This window comes from Thalassophryne amazonica, chromosome 14, assembly GCF_902500255.1.
Source record: "Thalassophryne amazonica chromosome 14, fThaAma1.1, whole genome shotgun sequence".
Classification (NCBI taxonomy): domain Eukaryota; kingdom Metazoa; phylum Chordata; class Actinopteri; order Batrachoidiformes; family Batrachoididae; genus Thalassophryne; species Thalassophryne amazonica.
In genome coordinates this window covers 53,185,094-53,204,817 of record NC_047116.1, presented here as the reverse complement: position 1 = coordinate 53,204,817, position 19,724 = coordinate 53,185,094, and the positions used below count along the sequence as shown (strand labels likewise).

Genomic DNA, 19,724 nt, shown 5'->3' with positions numbered 1-19,724 from the left:
AAGCATTATTTATTTATTTTCATTGCTTTTATATTTTCTGTTGTGTTTCTATTCAGGTTTTTTTTTGCCTCTTTCTCTAAAATTGTATGTAATAATCATTAGATTATTAATATATAACCAAAAATAAATTTAAGAAATATTACAATTTGAAAACAAATGCACCCGAACGTGATGACAGCTGCAATGCTAACTTTTAACATTGAAAATGCCATAGACATGCTAACGCGTTAGCATCACTCCCGTTTTTAAGTTATAAAATACATCTATCAACTGTTTCAGAAGAACATAACAGGTCGGTTTAACATAGAAAAGGTAAATACTCACAGATGTATGCTCTTTAGGGTTTTAGCAGGAGAAAATTAAGCAAAAGAAAGACAGAATAATCGAAGCATTGCTTCAATCTGCGAAGCAGTGCTTTGATTAGTTCAAGGTTCAAAGCAAAGCCGCGCTGCAGAAAAGTTTACGGACCTGCTGCAGGGTCTGTAATCAATACAGAAATTATCATTTTCCTGACAAACACCCCCCAAAACAATGGCCACTCTGAAGGACCGATAACATAATCGTTAAGCACAAAGCTTACTGATGTTGGTGGATCGAATCATTTCTTAACGATACCCAAAAGGAACTGGTTCTCGATACACATCCCTAGCTGCTAATGGGTTAGCTCATTCCCTTTAGAGGAACAAACCAGAGCTAACGTGCCATTCTTACAACAGGAATATGGCGCAACACAAATTTAAAACAAAAGAAAATGCAATACTCACAGGCTGTACTGATTGCTGGGGTTGATTTTGTCACAGTTGGAACTGACCCTTTACTGAGTATTAAATGCCGACTGAAGCCAGCTCGAAATCGTGCAAGGTTTGTGAAACAGTCCTTCGTGAAATGCGTAGAGCAAAGAAATAGTCGTCGGTTGTATGTACTCAGGATGCGGTTAAAAATGAATAAAAGCCAGTGATCGCGTACATTGCTTTCCGTGGGAAGATAGTAGTCCGCTAAAACAGCCTGGGAAAGCACACCTGTAGCTCGCCATTGCTTCTCTTCGAGTGTTACGAGTGGGTGGGCACAACTTTATGAATAATTAATTTCGAAGGGGTGTGTGTGAAAGGGTGTGTGTGTGGGGCTATTGGTGAAAAAGTGATGTAAGTTTTCTCTCAAAAACAGATTGGCCTGTTTTCTACGGGCAATTCAAAAAAGGAGAAATACTTGAAACAGAGGTTCTGAAACTTGCTGGCACTTCGTGTGTATTCCCCACAGGGGGGAGACTCTGAACTAACACCAAAAACATGAAAAAGATGATTTTGATTCTCTATCCCCTTTAAAGAAAAATCACTTCATATTAGCCCTGTGCTGTTCCAGCACTTTTGCATATTGTTCTTGGCCTCAGAGGCTTTGGTCTACTTGTCCCTGTGTATCTGGTTTTTCCTGTTTGGTGAATTGATGGCTCTCTTTGTTCGGGTGTGCATATAACCAACTGTAATTTCTTCACTTTAAGCTTATGTGAGGCAAACGCATAATATCATAGTTTAATAAGAGAACCCCTATTATTTTGAAGACTTTATTGTGTAAAAGACTTTATGCTGCTTTAAACTTTAATGAAATTAATTTATTTCATTTATGTAGTGCCAAATCACAACAAAGTTATCGCAAAGCGCTTCACAAAAGTAAGGTCTAACCTTGCCAATCCCCAGAGCAAGCACACAGGCGACGTTGATAAGGAAAAACTTCCTCTGATGATTTGAGGAAGAAACCTCAAGCAGACCAGACTCAAAGGGGCGACCCTCTGCCAGGGCCATGCTACCGAAACAATTGGCAAAACAATTTATAAAATGAATATGCATAATGCACAGGACGGGAGGGTTGCAGAAGTAGACACCACACCCATCTCTGGATGGAGCCGCACCTCAAACAGAGAGAAAAAAACAGAATGAGGCATCGGAAAGACAATGCAGTATAATTTGTCAGCATTAAGCAACAAGAAAAACAGAAGAAATACTGTGATCGCCGGCCATGAGCCCTAAGCTTCACTAAAAGACCCAGAATTTAGATAAAGTTGAGGCCGTGGCATGCTCCATTTCCTAATAAAATGAATTTAAAAGGTTAGAAAGTATAGTAACATACTATGCCAGTATGCTAGCCATACAAAAGAGAAAATAAGTGCGTCTTAAGTCTGGACTTGAAACTCTCCACAGAATCTGACTGTTTTATTGATGCAGGGAGATCATTCCACAGAACAGGGGCACAATAAGAGAAAGCTCTGTGACCCACAGAGTTTTTATTCACTCTAGGGACACAACGTAGTCCTGCACCCTGAGAACGCAGAGCTAGGGCCAGTACGTAGGGTTTAATTAGGTCAGCTAAGTAGGGAGGTGCCAGTCCGTGAACAATTTTATAGGTTAGTAGCAGAACCTTAAAATCTGATCTCACAGGGACAGAAAGCCAGTGAAGAGATTCCAAAATGGGTGTAATGTGTTCAAACTTTCTGCTTCCTGTCAAAAGTCTAGCAGTAGCATTTTGAACCACTTGGAGAAAACTTGACTCATTACCTCCACGAACAAAGTTGAGCAGAGGTTTTTGTCTCCATATCTGTTTGTGAACAGCCTGTAACCCACAATTTTTCCTGTATCATTATGAAATTTTTACAGCGGATTCATAGCCTGATAAGCAAGAACTGATTCAATTTTCAAGTACAAAGTCAGGAAAAATCCTGAAAATTTGGAAAAATCCCTATCTTTAACATTGAATAAATTTTCAAAAATTCATAACTGTCAAAAAAGATTGACTTTCTTTTATATTTAAGACCGTTATGTAGAATGATATTCTATCAACTGGCAAAGTTTGATCTGCATCTCATCCAGATTACAGCTTTTGTGGCCATTTAAATTTAACATTTGAAAATATCATTTAATGTATGTTTTACATTATAGCTTAATCAAACATGCCCCAATCACTCTCATATTTGAAAGTGAGGTGTACACTGGCGCTCGGTATCACCTGATAAAGTCTGATCCAGACCTGATCTGGATTGTGGATTTTGTGGACAATTAAATTTAATATTGAAAAGCCCATTTTGTGTACATTTTGCATTATATCGCAATCAAAAGTTCCTCAATCACTCATTTTTCTGTTATGGATTTACCTACACCACCACAATTGGATGGAGGTTCAATTTTATGCCCGTTTGTCTGTCTTCCAGTTATCAGCCTGAAACCAAGTAACCAAAAAGCAATGACAAATTGTGCATAATAGAGATAACCAATGTTCTGTGAAAATTATCTGAAAAAAATTCAGAAACTGAAAAAGTTTAAACAAAACCCCTGACAACACTACAAAAAAAAAAAAAACACTTTGATTCAAGTGCATGAACTAAATACATACGTCTGACATTTAGCTTATGAAAAGCCACTTCTCACAGAACTTTACGTTAAATTTTTTCCAAGGTAAAAATTTGTGGAATTGGAAACTAGTGTTAGCGGAGGTGCTTTAGTTTAAAATTAGACCACCGCACTTGGGGCACGTTTGATTAAGAAGTAATGTAAAATATACTTTAAATGGGGTTTTCCCCAATATTTCAGTTATCTTGGTGGCGCTGCAAAAAAGTCATGTTTTTCCAAAATATGCTCAAAATGGTATGATTTCTTGGCAAAATAAGCCTCCAGGCAAAATGTATTTTCCTTGGTTGGCAAAGGTATGTTGGAAAGACTGTCTTTGGGGAATGATCGTATACAGACTGAAGTTTAAGTCCAGCACATTTTAAGAAATTTGCTGGTCCTTTGTCGGATTTATTACAAGTTTTAATGGATTTGTTTTGTTTGTTTGTTTGTTTGTTTTAGGTCACCTTGTATGAAAGAAATTCAATCTTTTTGTGACAAGAGTTATGAATTTTTGAAAATTTGTTCAACGTTAAAGGATAGGGCTTTTTCCAATTTTCCAAGATTTTTCCTGAAGTTTACCTTTGATCTATGACCTTGAAAATTGAATCAGTCCTTGTCTATCAGGATAGGAATCCTCTGTAATAAATAAATAATTTACGTATAACAATATATGAAAAATTGTGAGTTACATACAGGCTGTTCACAAACAGACAAAAGGAGTGAACATATAACCTCCGCCCCTCTTAATACAAAGTACTCCAGCTGTCCTTAGCAGTTATTACCCGTGGATGCCCTCTGCTGGTCATTGTTTGATACTGACAATCAGGAAATTAAATGTTTTTAGACACTTTTTCCCTGATCATTGTTTGTATTTGAACAATAACTGCAGAGATTTGTTTTATTCTAGACCTTCTTTTTCTAGTCAAAAAGAAAATAAGTACATGTTATAATGTTAAAGCTATTAGACAGTCCCATCGCTCATTATTACTTGAGGTACAATCATTTCTTCATTTCCAGGTCAAGATATTTCTTTTTGGTACAGATATGTTAGTCTCATGTTAATTTTGAATACATTTACAGCAGTGAGGCCACAAGATGAAGTCTGGTCTAAAGATAAACTTAGTTATGTGATATGAGTTTGAGAAGGCTTCTGAATTCCATTATACTAGGTATTACGACCCATGGGCATGAAGACTTTAACAGTTGTGGCCAGCTGACATTTGACCCCAATGATTGATTTTCATTTTGGAATCCATGTAAGTGTTTGCCATATTTGTGCAGATCAGGTTGAAAATCAAATTCCTTGACTGCTGCCATTTTTTTTTTTTTTTTGATGCCAAATTTGGGGCCGACCTTCATTGACATAACAAGTTTGGTAGAAATCAGAAAAGTAACCTGGGTGGTTTCGGCTAACAGACGGACATCACCCAGTGATTGCCAAACTTGTCCTGACTGGGCAATTCTGGAACCTACCACCATATGTGTGACCACTTCAATGTAAAAAGTGGAAAAAACATCAGTTTTGACCTTTAGCCTGAGTGATCTTAACCCAAATTAGTGACCATTTATACAGAGCTTTCTTATTCTGTGTGAAACAAGTTATTCTGTAGTTAAAAAAGTTACATTACCACCCCATACAAAATGTATCCAGTCCAGATCGAGCTTGAGAGAATTTTCCTTTAGTACCAAGCATGTGTAAACAATAATGCCATTTGGAATTAGTTTTTGTGACCAGTAACACCACCATCTCTGTTTAATTAAACAAAACAATTAAAATATGAAAATGTAAAGCTCCTGACTCATGCGGTTGATGGTATTTTTCATGAAAGCAAGTTACCAGATTGTAATGTTTGGTGGTTCTACTCGTTTAAATTTAGACTGTCAGCAGTCAGTAGCATGTAGCTTCCTGCAGCAATGCAAAGAACTGTGGGAACTGCAGCCACCAGTTTGTTTTAAAGCATGCTACTGTTTGTTCTGTCAAAGCCGAGAGCTCTCATACTTTGGTTTTTGAATGTTGGTGTGTACAACTATTGGGATTTATAATAAACCCCACATTAACAATACATAACTCTTGATTTTCTTTTTTTCAGCTTACAAAGAGAAATGTTGGTCCAAATTCATATGTGGAGCTTTCCGTGGATAAGGTTGTTCAGAAAAGCAAGGTACTGTTGTTTATTGTGTCATGTTAACACAGTTACAAATTCAGTAAGACGCTTGTTTAGGAATTACTTCATATTAGATTGAGGGAGGTGATGGTCTAGTGGCTAAGCATTGGGCTTCAGACCAGAGGATCCTCGGTTCAAACCCAAGCCTGACCGGAAAATCACTAAGGGCCCTTGGGCAAAGTTCTTAATCCCCAAGTTGCTCCCGGTGTGTAGTGAGTGCCTTGCATGGCAGCTTCCTGGCTTTGGTATGGGAGTGTGTCTGTGTGAATGGGGTGAATGCACGGCATCATTGTAAACGCTTTGAGCATCTGATACAGATGGAAAAGCGCTATATAAATGCAGTCCATTTACCATTTAATTTAGATTATTTTTATTCCCCTGCAAATGGAGTTTTGGGCCTTATGGAGGAATCACCCTGTCACTCTCTTTCCATGAGTCATGTAAGTGCAACTTCTCCTTAAACCATTTGTTGGACCTCTGTGGTACGTTACACAATGGAAGCACACGATATAAAAGATGTGCATGAAAGACAGTGAAGCCCATCCAGTGTCTGCAAGAGAAGATGGTTGCACTTTTGATGAACCCCTTTCTCATCCTTGCTCCCCTCTTCTCTAGTGGGTTTCGTGGTGGTGTGTCTTTCTAATGTTCTAGTCCTCCACCCAGTGGTGGGCACAGTTCCGCTAATCCGCTAACCTCTAATTAGCAAAGGTAACTTTTTTGTTAATGGATTAGTTTTTCAGATAGCTTAAAAAACCATCAGCAAACCAATTAGATTCTGATATATTTAGTTCTGATAACTTTTAGACCGCTAACATTTTTTACATAGTAACGGTGAAAATAACATTTATAAACTCTGTTATCTCCTGTCTGCTACTTATTTTGCAGGTGAGAGGAGCTGAGCTCAACTCTACCTCAGCAGAAGGGGCCTGGCTGTCAGACTGCCACAAAAACAAAACAAACAAACAAACAAAAAAAACAAAAGCCATTACCCTTGACAGCATACAGAGGTCCAGCCATGAAGCAGACGTCTTGAAAAGGAAAGCAGATTTGACTTATTGTTTTGTTTTATAACTCAAATGAATCCGGATAGAATTTGATTTATAAATCAAAACCAGATAGTAGAGCTCAGCTCCTCTCAGCTACCTCACTGCTGCAAAATACATAGCAGACTGGAGCTAACAGGGTTTCTAAATGTTTTTCACCGTTACTAACTATGTAAAAAAAGTTAGCGGTTTAAAAGTTATCAGAAATAAATATATCAGAAGCTAATTGGTTCACTGATGGTTTTTGAAGCTAGCTGAAAAGCTAATCCTTTAACAAAAAAGTTGGCTTTGCTAATTAGAAGTTAGCGGATTTGCGGATCTGTGCCCACCACTGGGTGGAGGACCACAGCGTCAGGCAGACACACCACCACCAACCCCACTACAGAAGAGTTATTCTATCTGGATTAATTTGATTTATAAATCAAAATCATAAGTCAAACCTGCTTTCCTTTTCAAGATGTCTGCCTCACGGCTGGACCACTGTATACAATCAAGGTAAATGACGCTCTACAGCAGTGGGCAGGGCTCACAAAGATAGAAGCGCTGACTCTTCGGCTGTGGTTGGGTTTGTGATCGCCTTTGATTCTATCAGAAGCGCTGGTGATGCTTAAACTCAAAATTGGCTTGTTAGTAGCTGAGAGTGTACTGGAGACGGTACTGAAAGTTATCGGTTAGATGTAGCTTTCGATAAGTTTTTTTTTTGTTTTTTTTGGGTGGTTTATCAGTTTAGCCTTATATAAAGATAACTTATCAGTTAATTGATTAGTGGTTATTGAAGCTAACGTTTTGGTTAGCTGTGCCCACCACTGCCTCCACCAAAGGCTTGAGAGTTTCTGGGAGTTTGAGGGTCCTGCATAGTATTGTAGTTATTCCTGTGACTGTGCTGTTCTTGACAGAGGCTTCAGTTGTACTTTGATTCGGCTCGAGTCATTCACCCAGTATGGGTGTCACAGCCCTGACAGCTCTTGTTAGAACTTGGGATACTGTGGTCTTTACCTTCCACATCTCTTCTAGTTCTTCCTTCATCCCCTGGTACATCTTGATTTTCTCATGCTCTTTCTTTCTGATTTTGCTATCACTTGGAATTGTCACATCTACCACAGCTGGCCTTTTCTGCTCCCTTCCTACAACCACTGTATCTGGTGGGTTGGACAGCAGCTGTTTGTCTCTGTGGAAACTGAAATCCCGCAGCATCATAATGCTGCTCTTCTCAACCACCTTTGGTGCTGTTCCCTGCTTGAACTCTTACTTCCGGTCCATATTTGGCACAGATGTTCCTGTACATTATCCTAACTATTTGGATGTGCCTGTCAGATGCAAGCTTGGACATCATACATTCATTTATTATATATACAGATAAATAAAAATGATGTTTGCTGTACATGTGTAAATAAAGCTTTTGAGGTCTTCAATACAGAAGTTGACAAGTGTGTTACTTCAGGCATTTCCACACAGAAGGTTTACTACCACTGATGTACAACACGTGCAAACAGCGACAGCAGTTAGGTGGTTGGCGGTATTGTTTTGTTCATTTTAAACACTCTATTGTCATCACTGTCTTCTCTTTCCTCAGGTTGCGTTTACATCTAAAGACCCGGAGTGGGCCGAGGGCTTCACCTTCTTTGTGCATGATGTGAAAACGCAGCGACTCTGTATTCAGGTAGGATATTTAAGAATCACATAATGCCTCTTTGAAGGAGTGATGCTTTTTATAGAAATGACTGTGAATGGATTTTTAGCAGTATTGCATCATATGTAGTGATCAGCTTATTTTATAATTGCTCCTTGAATATTGTAGCTTCTTTGTCATAATGCAGGTCAAAGCACATGAGAAGAAAACTGTGCTTGGTACTCTGAGTCTGCCTCTGACTCGCCTCCTCGGCATCTCCGACATGACACTCGACCAGCGCCTCATGTTAGAATTCTCTGGAGCCAACAGCCAGATCAAACTGAAGGCCACTCTCAGGGTCAGCATTTGTATTTGCATGCTCTGTGCACGTATTCACTCATAGTGCATAGAGGTGGACTAAATGTTTTCCATAATATCACATTTATACCACATGCAAATAGATGATTAAAACACACACTGATTACATAATCATACCTCACATGAGCACATCTTGTTTCATTCGACTCAACTATGTTTTTTTTTACAGAGGCAAAACCATGAAATCGACCAAAAAACTAATAAAGACACTTGAATGTTTAGAGGTTTTAAAATAAGTTAACGTTTGTCTTTGTACTACCTCCTTATGAGGACACTGGTAATAAGGAAAACTAATATTGTCAATAATGTCATTTTCTCAGTGCATATTCATTTGTTTCCTAAACCTCAGTTCACTCTATTTCACTAAGATTTGGTGGTTGACAGTTGTCTGGAGAATCAGCTATAAGAAGCCTGGCACGAGAAATGTGTGCTAAAGCCGTATGTCAGTGATGTTTGCTGGGGGGGAAAAAAGAATAAACATTACTACTGTATGAAACTCATATCTGTGCTATTATCATCTGAAACACGATGCCCAAAAAACAAAAATTTCACAACAGGATTCAAACCATTGTGTCTTGGTAAAAACAATGCTCTACTGGCTGCGCCACAGATGTGCTCACAGAGCATGGTGCTTAATCCTTCTCAGTCAGTCGGAATCGAATTTATTCCCAAGTAAGTTTCACATAAAAGGAATTTCATCTGATGTTTATTGGTGTTTAAACAACAGTAATAAAAAAAAGGAAAAAATACTTCTATAAGAAGTAAAAGACTGAAATAGGCAAGACTACGTTCACTGTTAAATAATAAATACAGCATAGTGTGATGGGGCTGTGCAGAAGCATATGATTGGTGTGCAAATGTACACTACCTTTCACTGCAGGGATGACTGATCTGTACTTTCTGGGGAGGGGAGGGATGCAGGGTAAATGGGGGTCTCTGGCATTATTTATTAGTCTAGCTGCAGATGGAAAGAAGCTGTTTTTGTGTCTTGAGGTTTTAGTCCTGATGGATCTCAGCCATCTGCCAGAGGGGAGGGTGACGAAAAGTTTGTGTCCTGGGTGAGAGGGATCAGCCACAATATTCCTTGCTTGCGTTAGGACCCTGGAGGTATACAGGTCCTGTAGGGATGGCAGATTGCAGTTGATCACCTTCTGTGCTGCTCCTGTTCTTAGCAGTGGCAGCAGCAGCATACCAGACAGTGAAGGAAGAGTTGATGATGGACTCAATGACGGCGTTGTCTTAAGATCACTGGTATTACAGCGAGCCAGTTATGCATATTTGCGCTTTTTCATGATTCTGTGTTTGTTGTCCTTGTCCAGTTCCACCAACAAGGTCTGCTGTGAAGAACACAGCTCTCTCTTCCTTCAAATTTTGACTGTGCTTTTGTCATTGTATTGCATTTTCGACACGCTGTTGTGCTATCCAACTTATGTAATCTGTGCATCCACACATTGCAGGCTTGTATAAGCCCCACTACAGTTAACCATGTCCAGATCCAGTGGAACGGATTAGCCTAAAATGGAAGTTGGTTCTTTTCAAGCCAGGCTTTTTCAATTAAGCACCAATTTCTTGTGCAACATTGATTGAATCTGGTAGCACTTTCTACATTTAGCCAGATGGGTGAGGGGTCGGAAGCCCCACAACTTTAGAGTAAAGGTCCAATTTTAAAGATATTTTTTGCACATAATAATACTAATAATAATGATGATTATGGAGAATGAATATATTTTTACAACTAAAATGTTGTTCCATCAATATGACTAAGTGTCCTCGTTTTACTACTTTGTTTTGTATGTGTTGTCCTTTTGTGATTTTTGTTACGGATATCTCGTTATCTTGGTTTACCAACATTGATTCTCAATCGCATGCTAGATTCTTACTGTGGAACGGCCACCACAAGACATCATCAAGACTCCACCACAACCCAGTGTGCAAAGCCTACAGGCCAAACAGGGAAGTGCTACATTAGCTGCTTCCGCTGCTCCCAGGCTTGCCAGCTCTCCAGTTGCCCAATCCTTATCTCCAGCGAAGTCTGTCAATGGCTTAAGTGACAGTTACACACACAACCGCCGTGGCTCCTTCCTGGCTTCCGGAACTCAGCAGAAGCCCTCTTCGGGGTTGAGCATGCGTCGATATGACTCCCACAGTCTGCTTTCGGACAACTCTATTGCCTCATCGCGATTGGATATTACAGAAGGAGCACAATATCCAGAGTGAGTCTGACTTTGGTTTGTGGAATTTTGTGCAGTGTTACCAGAGCTAATTAGAGCTGACAGGATGTGATAGACCAATGAACTGCATCTGTTCAGCTTGAATCTATTAATAAAATTGAGTGTTCTTTTAATCATTGTAGGGCTATTAGGAACCATAAGGGGTCATTTGGGGAGATCCAGCTAACTGTGCGCTATGCTACCCTGAGGAAAAAACTCATCGTTATTGTGAACTCCTGCAGGTACTCACTGATCTTTCCAAGCATCAAGGCAGTTGCATTTGGTCAGCCTACATCTGAGCAAATTTTAAACCTTCTCATATACAGCTAACACACATTTTAAAAATAAAATGAACACTTAACCTTTATAAATGGTATTAGATTGAGAATGTTTAGTGTTGATTTGTTTGGTGTAAATGAAACAGCCTGATTCAAAAGGAAAGGCTGGGATTTGTCAGAATGACACTGTCTTTTTGGCTGCATTATGTCCATATTTATGTTATAAATGTAACTGTGAACTGGAGCAAAGATGATTTCACCAAACCAAGCTTAATGAGTGTGTAACATAAGATCTAAACACTTTTTTTCTTATTTTAAATCTTGCATACTTTGATTCTAAACTTTAAACTTCTTGTGTTCGGTCTTACTTCTTTCCCTTCTCTACAGGGACTTGTTCCCCTGCAGCGAGAACAGCACAGACTCTTACGTTCGCCTGTATTTGCTCCCCGACCAAACCTGGAGACACCGCAAGAGAACACACGTCAAAAAGAGGACAATAAATCCTGTCTTCAACGACAAGTAAGCAAATGGGATTTGTCTGTCTTGTGGAGAGAAAATCCCAAAATTTTCAATTTTATGAGTTAGTTTTCGGCAGTGTGATGTATAAATTGTATTAGTATTATGCTTCATTTGGTTGCCACTAAAAACACAAAAATGATATTTTTGTATCGTTACTGATACCATTTGCAGAAACAAGGTATTACATGCTCAAGCAACAACCGTTAACAGTGTATCCTTCGCATTTCCTCACAGGTTTGAGTTTGATGTGTCACTTAGTGAAGTGCGGAGTAGGAAGTTGGATGTGTCGGTGAAAAACAACAAAATGTTCCACAGGAGAGAGAGAAAGGAGATTGGCACGGTAAAATGTGCTGCTTGTGACTGACCAAATAAAATGTTTACATTGTAACGTCTGATGTTCTACATAAGAATGTTTCCTGATAAACCCCTGGGCCTGTATTCACAAAGATTCTCAGTCCTCTCAGAGAGCTCCCAACTCAGCCTCAAGATTTCTTGATCTAGGTAGTGTCTGAGAGCAACTCTGAGCACGGACATAAACTCTTACATTTATGTGGAGACGGGGTGGACCCCGCTGCTAGGTATGACGCAGTCTTCTAAAAGCTGATTGGTTGTCACAAAATGGGAAGGAGGAAAAAATAAACAAATGCGCTCTGCGCTCCTAGTTATGAATGGACAGTACAACCCCTGGCAAAAATGATGGAATCACCGGCTTCAGAGGATGTTCATTCAGTTGTTTATGGTGATTCCATAATTATTGCCAGGGGTTGTAAAATCAACCAATCATATAACCTGAACTGTATTAAGAAATGTGTAATCATGAAAATAATTTAATGTCATGGTGATGAAACTCAGCAAAATTAAATGAATTGTTACACAGCTTCAAAATGTTTGATTGTATATCATTCACATGCCGATTGTTATATTAATCAGCTTATTGTTTTGTTTACTCTCCGTACTGGTAATGCACACAAGCGATGTGTGTGAGAAGTGCTGGTACGTGCTGCAACCCAAAGCGAGAGCGGAGATTGCAGCTTGCTGGCATTGCTTACTTTATTAATAATTGTATGAATGTTATAGAATTTACATGCAATTTACTTTTTTTTTTTTTTTTTTTTTTGCTTGTAGCCAGGTATCACAATGTTGTGATGACCTTCATCTCAGGCGTTATTGCATTACAACGCTGGGTGGGAAAAGTAAACTCATTCCTGATGAGGTGAATCACAAACATTATTCCTGCACCATCAAGCCGGGAGCGTGTTACTGAATCACTGCCATTCAATACACAGAGACTGTGTCTCCTTCCGCTCTGTCTTTCCACCTTCTTGTTTAAGACACTCTTAAGCCTGGGTCCCACCGAATAATAAGCCATGAATAATGAGTCACGCATGGGTGTGTCAGCGGTTATTCGAAGAATGACCCACGTTTTCACCTATCACGTATCCGCTATGAAGGTGCCTCTATGTGGGTCGTATGTGCCACGTAGCAGCCTCTAGTGAGCCACGACTGACCGGTCATTAGTCTCAAATGGCTCGCATCAGCCACACTAAGCCATGTAGCGCCGTGATAACGCAATGTTGGCGCACGTTTAGGCTTGATGGGTTTTGTCCAAACCTCCAGCCCTCCCACACTTCCCTCTCTTAAGGCCTAAGATGCTTTGTGAATAACTTTTATCTTTCCAAGGGAAAATTCTAAGAAATGGCGTCACTAAGAGCTACTTTTAGCCTTTGGATGCTTTGTGAATACGGGCCCTAATCTGTAACTTCTTGTTCAGATCACAGCTAATAATTCTAACCGTATGCTTTTGATTTTGTATATACTGTGTATTACGTTACCACTTTGTTGTCTCAAACAACTTTTAAAAAAGTATTTACAACCCCAATTCCAATGAAGCTGGGATGTTGTGTAAAATGTCAATAAAAACAGAATACAATGATTTGCAAATTCTCTTCAACCTATATTCAACTGAATACACAACAAAGACAAGATATTTAATGTTAAAACTCAAACTTTATTGTTTCGTGCAAATATTTGCTCATTTTGAAATTAATGCCTGCAACAAATTTCAAAAAAGCTGGGACAGTGGCACAGTAGTGTTCAGAATACTAGTAGTGCTATGTGACTAAAAAGATTAATCCAGGTTTTGAGTATATTTCTTGTTACATGGGAAACAAGGTACCAGTAGATTCTAACAAATCCAACAAAACCATGCATTCATGATATGCACAGTCTTAAGGCTATGAAATTGGGCTATTACTAAAAAAAAAAAAAAAAAAAAAAGTAGAAAAGGGGGTGTTCACAATAATAGTAGCATCTGCTGTTGACGCTACAAACTCAAAACTATTATGTTCAAACTGCTTTTTTAGCAATCCTGTGAATCACTAAACTAGTATTTAGTTGTATAACCACAGTTTTTCATGATTTCTTCACATCTGCGAGGCATTAATTTTGTTGGTTTGGAACCAAGAGTTTGCTTGTTTACTAGTGTGCTTGGGGTCATTGTCTTGTTGAAACACCCATTTCAAGGGCATGTCCTCTTCAGCATAAGGCAACATGACCTCTTCAAGTATTTTGACATATCCAAACTGATCCATGATACCTGGCATGCGATATATAGGCCCAACACCATAGTAGGAGAAACATGCCCATATCATGATGCTTGCACCACCATGCTTCACTGTCTTCACTGTGAACTGTGGCTTGAATTCAGAGTTTGAGGGTCATCTCACAAACTGTCTGTGGCCCTTGGACTCAAAAAGAACAATTTTACTCTCATCAGTCCACAAAATATTCCTCCATTTCTCTTTAGGCCAGTTGATGTGTTCTTTGGCAAATTGTAACCTCTTCTGCACTTGTCTTTTATTTAACAGAGGGACTTTGCGGGGGATTCTTGCAAATAAAGTAGCTTCACAAAGGCGTCTTCTAACTGTCACAGCACTTACAGGTAACTCCAGACTGTCTTTGATCATCCTGGAGCTGATCAATGGGTGAGCCTTTGCCATTCTGGTTATTCTTCTATCCATTTTGATGGTTGTTTTCCGTTTTCTTCCACGCGTCTTTTTTTTTTTTTTTTTCTTTCTCGATTTTAAAGCATTGGAGATCATTGTAGATGAACAGCCTATAATTTTTTTGCACCTGCATATAGGTTTTCCCGTCTCCAGTCAACTTTTTAATCAAACTACGCTGTTCTTCTGAACAATGTCTTGAATGTCCCATTTTCCTCAGGCTTTCATAGAGAAAAGCATGTTCAACAGGTGCTGGCTTCATCCTTAAATAGGGGACACCTGATTCACACCTGTTTGTTCCACAAAATTGACGAACTCACTGACTGAATGCCACACTACTATTATTGTGAACACCCCCTTTTCTACTTTTTTTTTTTTACTAATAGCCCAGTTTCATAGCTTTAAGAGTGTGCATATCATGAATGCTTGGTCTTGTTGGATTTGTGAGAATCTACTGAATCTACTGGTACCTTGTTTCCCATGTAACAATAAGAAATATACTCAATACCTGGATTCATCTTTTTAGTCACATAGCACTACTATTATTCTGAACACTACTGTATGTTTACCACTGTGTTACATCACCTTTCCTTCTTACAACACTCAATAAGCATTTGGGAGCTGAGGACACTAATTGTTGAAGCTTTGTAGGAGGAATTCTTTCCCATTCTTTCTTGATGTACGACTTCAGTTGTTCAACAGTCCGGGGTCTCCGTTGTTGTGTTTTGCGCTTCATAATGCGCCACACATTTTCAATGGGCGACAGGTCTGGACTATAGGCATGCCAGTCTACTTCCCGCACTCTTATACTATGAAGCCACGCTGTTGTAACATGTACAGAATGTGGCTTGGCATTGTCTTGCTGAAATAAGCAGGGACGTCCCTGAAAAAGATGTTGCTTGGGTGGCAGCCTGTGTTGCTCCAAAACCTGGATGTACCTTTCAGCACTGATGGTGCCATCACAGATGTGTAAGTTGCCCATGCCATGGGCACTAACACAACCCCATACCATCACAGATGCTGGCTTTTGAACTTTGCACTGGTAACAATCTGGATGGTCTTTTTCCTCTTTTGTCTGGAGGACACAACGTCCATGATTTCCAAAAACAATCTGAAATGTGGGCTCATCAAACCACAGCACACTTTTCCACTTTGCCTCTGTCCATTTCAAATGAGCTCTGGCCCAGAGAAGGCAGCAGCATTTCTGGATGTTGTTGATATATGGCTTTCGCTTTGCATGGTAGAGTTTTAACTTGCACTTGTCAATGTAGCGATGAACTGTTAACTGACAATGGTTTTCTGAAGTGTTCCTGAGCCTACGCGGTTAGATCCTTTACACAATGATGTTGGCTTTTAATGCAGTGCCGCCTGAGGGATCAAAGGTCACGGGCATTCAGTGTTGGTTTTCGACCTTGCTGCTTACATGTAGAAAGTTCTCTAGATTCTCTGAATCTTCTGATTATATTATGGAGTGTTGGTGATGGAATCCCTAAATTCCTTGCAATTGAATGTTCAGAAACATTGTTCTTAAACTGTTGAACTATTTATTTTATTTTTTTTTCACGCATTTGTTCACAAAGTGGTGATCCTCACCGCATCTTTGCTTGTCAACGGCTGAGCCTTTTGGGGATGCTCCTTTTATACACAATCATGACACGCACAGTGTCCTCAGTTCCTAAACACTTATTGTTGTTAGAAGGAAAGGTGATGTAACACAGTGTTAAACATACAACTGTCCCAGCTTTTTTTGAAATGTGTTGCAGGCATCCATTTCAAAATGAGCAAATATTTGCACAAAAACAAAGTTTATCAGTTTCAACATTAAATATCTTGTCTTTGTGGTGTACTCAATTGAATATAGGTTGAAGAGGATTTGCAAATCATTGTATTCTGTTTTAATTTACATTTCACACAATGTTCCAACTTCATCTGAACTGGGGTTGTACATCAGTTCAAACATACCTGCTTGAAGCTGTGCTGTCTGTCCACAGGTCGTGCTCGAGCTTTCCCAGCTGGATCTAAACAAAGGCGTCACAGACTGGTATAGAATGAAATCTCCTTTTATCTTAATTTTTTTTTAATGTATGTTAGGTCTGAATCTTAAGTACCTGGTGTAAATAATTGACGGCATGGTTGCTCTGAGTGAGAGCTTGTGTGTTGTGGCTGCAGTAGGTCAGAAGCTGCAGCTGATGTGAGATGTGAAGGCCTTGTTTTTCTTATAGCATTTTATTATAAGTATCTGTAATATAGCTTGTGTGGTTACTGCCTTGAATGACAAATCTAAGATGTGCGTCAAGTGAAATTGTTGTGACTCAGTTTTGGCAGGCACCTGTAGCTTCATGACATTAGATTGTAGTCCATGATTACTGAGAGAATAAATGCGCCCTAATTTTTAATGCCCACACCAAAGCCAAACCATTGAGAACCACTGCTCAGCCCCTCTAAAGTATGATTTCTAGCAGTGGTGTCCAAACTGTTCCAGAAAGGGCTTACAGGGTACAGGTTTTCTTTGTAGTCACTGACTCCAGCAGGTGATTTCACTGATGAACTCATCCCATCTGCTCAAAGTGATGTTAATAAGTTATATTTGTTATAATTGTTGGACTGAAGCCTGGTTTCAATCAATAATAATAATACATTTATAATGATTGAAAATGATTTTGCTGAAGAATAGTGTTATGAATATATCATATGTGTTTTGTTGTAAGGTATGAGCTCACTCTGCCTGAGCTGCAGAAGTCCAACCAGCCGATGGGCAGCTAGGAGAGCCACTGCTCAGCCACATTAAGACCAAGTGCAGATCCATTAACCACCTGAAGAGTTGATCATCGCCACAGCCAGGCTACCAAAACACCCATCTGTCTGTCTGCTTCTAACAGACAGTAAATAAATGTGGTAACATTACTGTTTAAAAGTCCTCTCAAATGAGACACACGCACACTCACGTCAGTGATACTGTAAAAGTCTGCCCCCCCACAAAAAAAGAAATCTTTACACTTTAAATGCACTTCCATTTACAGATCCCTGCTGTTTAATACGAGAATGTGCTGAATTATTTACATCTGTCACACTTTCTTGTGCCCATGATAAAGTGGACAAACTGTTCTAGATTTTCACCAGATTTGAGCTGGACGTCCTGATTGTGTGTATCTCGGATCTCTTAAAGACTGCACATCTTGTTGAAGAGTGGCTCTTTTTTATATGCCTACCTTAATCAGTCGAACATAAAAACACCATTCTACATAAATTATAAACTGTCCAGATTTAAATTTTGACAGCAGAACTACCAGTATTGTGTTTACTGTAATCCCAGTGTGGTAACGTGGTTTGATCACCAACGAAACATTGGAGCAGCCAAAGTGGTTCATCCAACACTAGGGCCAAATGAATGCCATGGTACAAATTACCGGCGGAGGATTCTGGTTGTACGACTGTGCCTGCCTGTTTATCTAGCTAGAATATAGGTCAGGAATTCGGATTTATGTATATATTTCAAAGTTGAGGTTTTTCTTTTTGTTGTCATGTAAATAGTATTAAGCTTGGCACTGTTGTCAAAATGTGTTACTACCCAAATCATGCTTTGTTGTAGCCAGATTGCTTTTGAATAAGTGTTTTTCATTTTCAAATTTGTCATATTACTGGTTTCAGTAAAATGACAACTCTTCTTAATCCAGTCTTTTCTAATGAAAAAAAAATCCCGCAATCGTTCAGTTAATACTGGTTTATCTGGAGAATTAAGTTTAGTTTTATTCTCTAAAACACGTTTGAAGCTGAGGTGTTTTCTTTGATTTAGAAACTTCAAAGCAGCTCTGTGTGAATGAAGACAAATCGACAACAGATCAATGTCTGCTAAGGCTTCACATAATTCTGCTTTGATGGTTTTACATACTGTTTGTTTCTTACTTTCTCTTCAGAAAGTTCCGTGAAGTCAAAGTACTGAGAACAAATTGTTGTCACTAAAGAATAAAAGATGAATATTATTGCTCCTGTATGGAGTAGATGTAGCTCTTTCCTGATGTCCATTAATGACTTCACATCAAAGCAAAATATATTTTAAAGACATCTGGTTAAAACCTGTTCAAATGATTGTTTATAGAGCTCATAATGTGACTTGTCAATATTTAGGAGAAATAAATTAGAGATGTTCTGCTCAGATTCTCTTCTTTGTCAAAAGCCCAAGTTGGACCTCTTTGCCGGTCAAACTCTGTTCTATTTTTATTTATATAAATAAATATAAATTGTGTTACATTAACCTAAAATGTTTGAAGAGGTTTCAAAAACACAGATGATCACAAAGTCTGTCATCAATGTGCAATCAGATCCAGGTGTTTGTAACTTTTCCTCTTTGTACTGCCACAATATCTGGATCAGTGGCCAACAATCCAGATCAAAGGTCAGCAATCAGAGGTCAGAGTTAAGTCAGAATTTTTTTTTTTTTTTTTTTTTTTTTTTGGTATTTCAGTCTCTTTTTATAAAGTTAAAGTTTTACTGTCATAGTTTTTAATTTGTGGGGACTGGGGGAAGACTTATTTTTTCCGATTACAGAAATGTTTCTAAAGTTGTGCTTGTACTTTGAGCTACAAGTAACCTCTGTACAGTTTGTCCATCTCTGTGAATAAATGATTATCTTCCAGAATCATCTGTGATATTCCTTTATTCCTCGCAGTGAACAGCTGTCGTGCCTTTTCCATTCCCATTTCAGAAATTTCACAAAGTAAAAAGCAGAGCTTTAACAAACACAATCACTCCATAAATAAATGCAAAACACACCAAAAGAAGTCGCATTCATATGATCAAATTGTAATTTAAAAAGTCAGTCTATTTGTTCTGTGGGTCTAATATCCATCATGAGGCAGTGCAATACATCGCACAACATACAGCAGCTTTCCTTCCTGTCATCTGGCTGTTGTTCATAAATACACTTGATATGATTTAATAGCAGGAGGACAGATTGCACAGATGTTTAAAGTTAAGTGCAGTGATGCATTTTCATGCATCCACATTTGTGTTCAGGCTTAAATGTCCTCTTTGATTAGCTTCTGTTCTGCGAAGAAAAAGGCCAGCGGATTTAAAAAAAAAAAAGCACCAGTTATCCCACACTAGCATATGGACATATAGAACAGGACCCATCAGTTTCTGCACGGAA

At 38.9% G+C, this 19,724-nt stretch overlaps 1 protein-coding gene across 1 annotated transcript in view; it reads left to right on the top strand.

The window, feature by feature from the left end:
• Window positions 1–19,214, top strand: part of esyt3 (extended synaptotagmin-like protein 3) — a 51,192-nt gene extending 31,978 nt beyond the window's left edge. Inside the window, exons 15-23 of the mRNA XM_034186233.1 lie at window positions 5,465–5,536; window positions 8,156–8,242; window positions 8,400–8,549; window positions 10,442–10,782; window positions 10,923–11,021; window positions 11,445–11,576; window positions 11,811–11,916; window positions 16,570–16,619; window positions 17,287–19,214. Of these exons, the coding sequence (XP_034042124.1) occupies window positions 5,465–5,536; window positions 8,156–8,242; window positions 8,400–8,549; window positions 10,442–10,782; window positions 10,923–11,021; window positions 11,445–11,576; window positions 11,811–11,916; window positions 16,570–16,619; window positions 17,287–17,341 (1,092 nt within the window). The 3' untranslated portion in view covers window positions 17,342–19,214. The remainder of the gene's footprint in view (window positions 1–5,464; window positions 5,537–8,155; window positions 8,243–8,399; window positions 8,550–10,441; window positions 10,783–10,922; window positions 11,022–11,444; window positions 11,577–11,810; window positions 11,917–16,569; window positions 16,620–17,286) is intronic.
• Window positions 19,215–19,724: the final 510 nt, after the last annotated feature.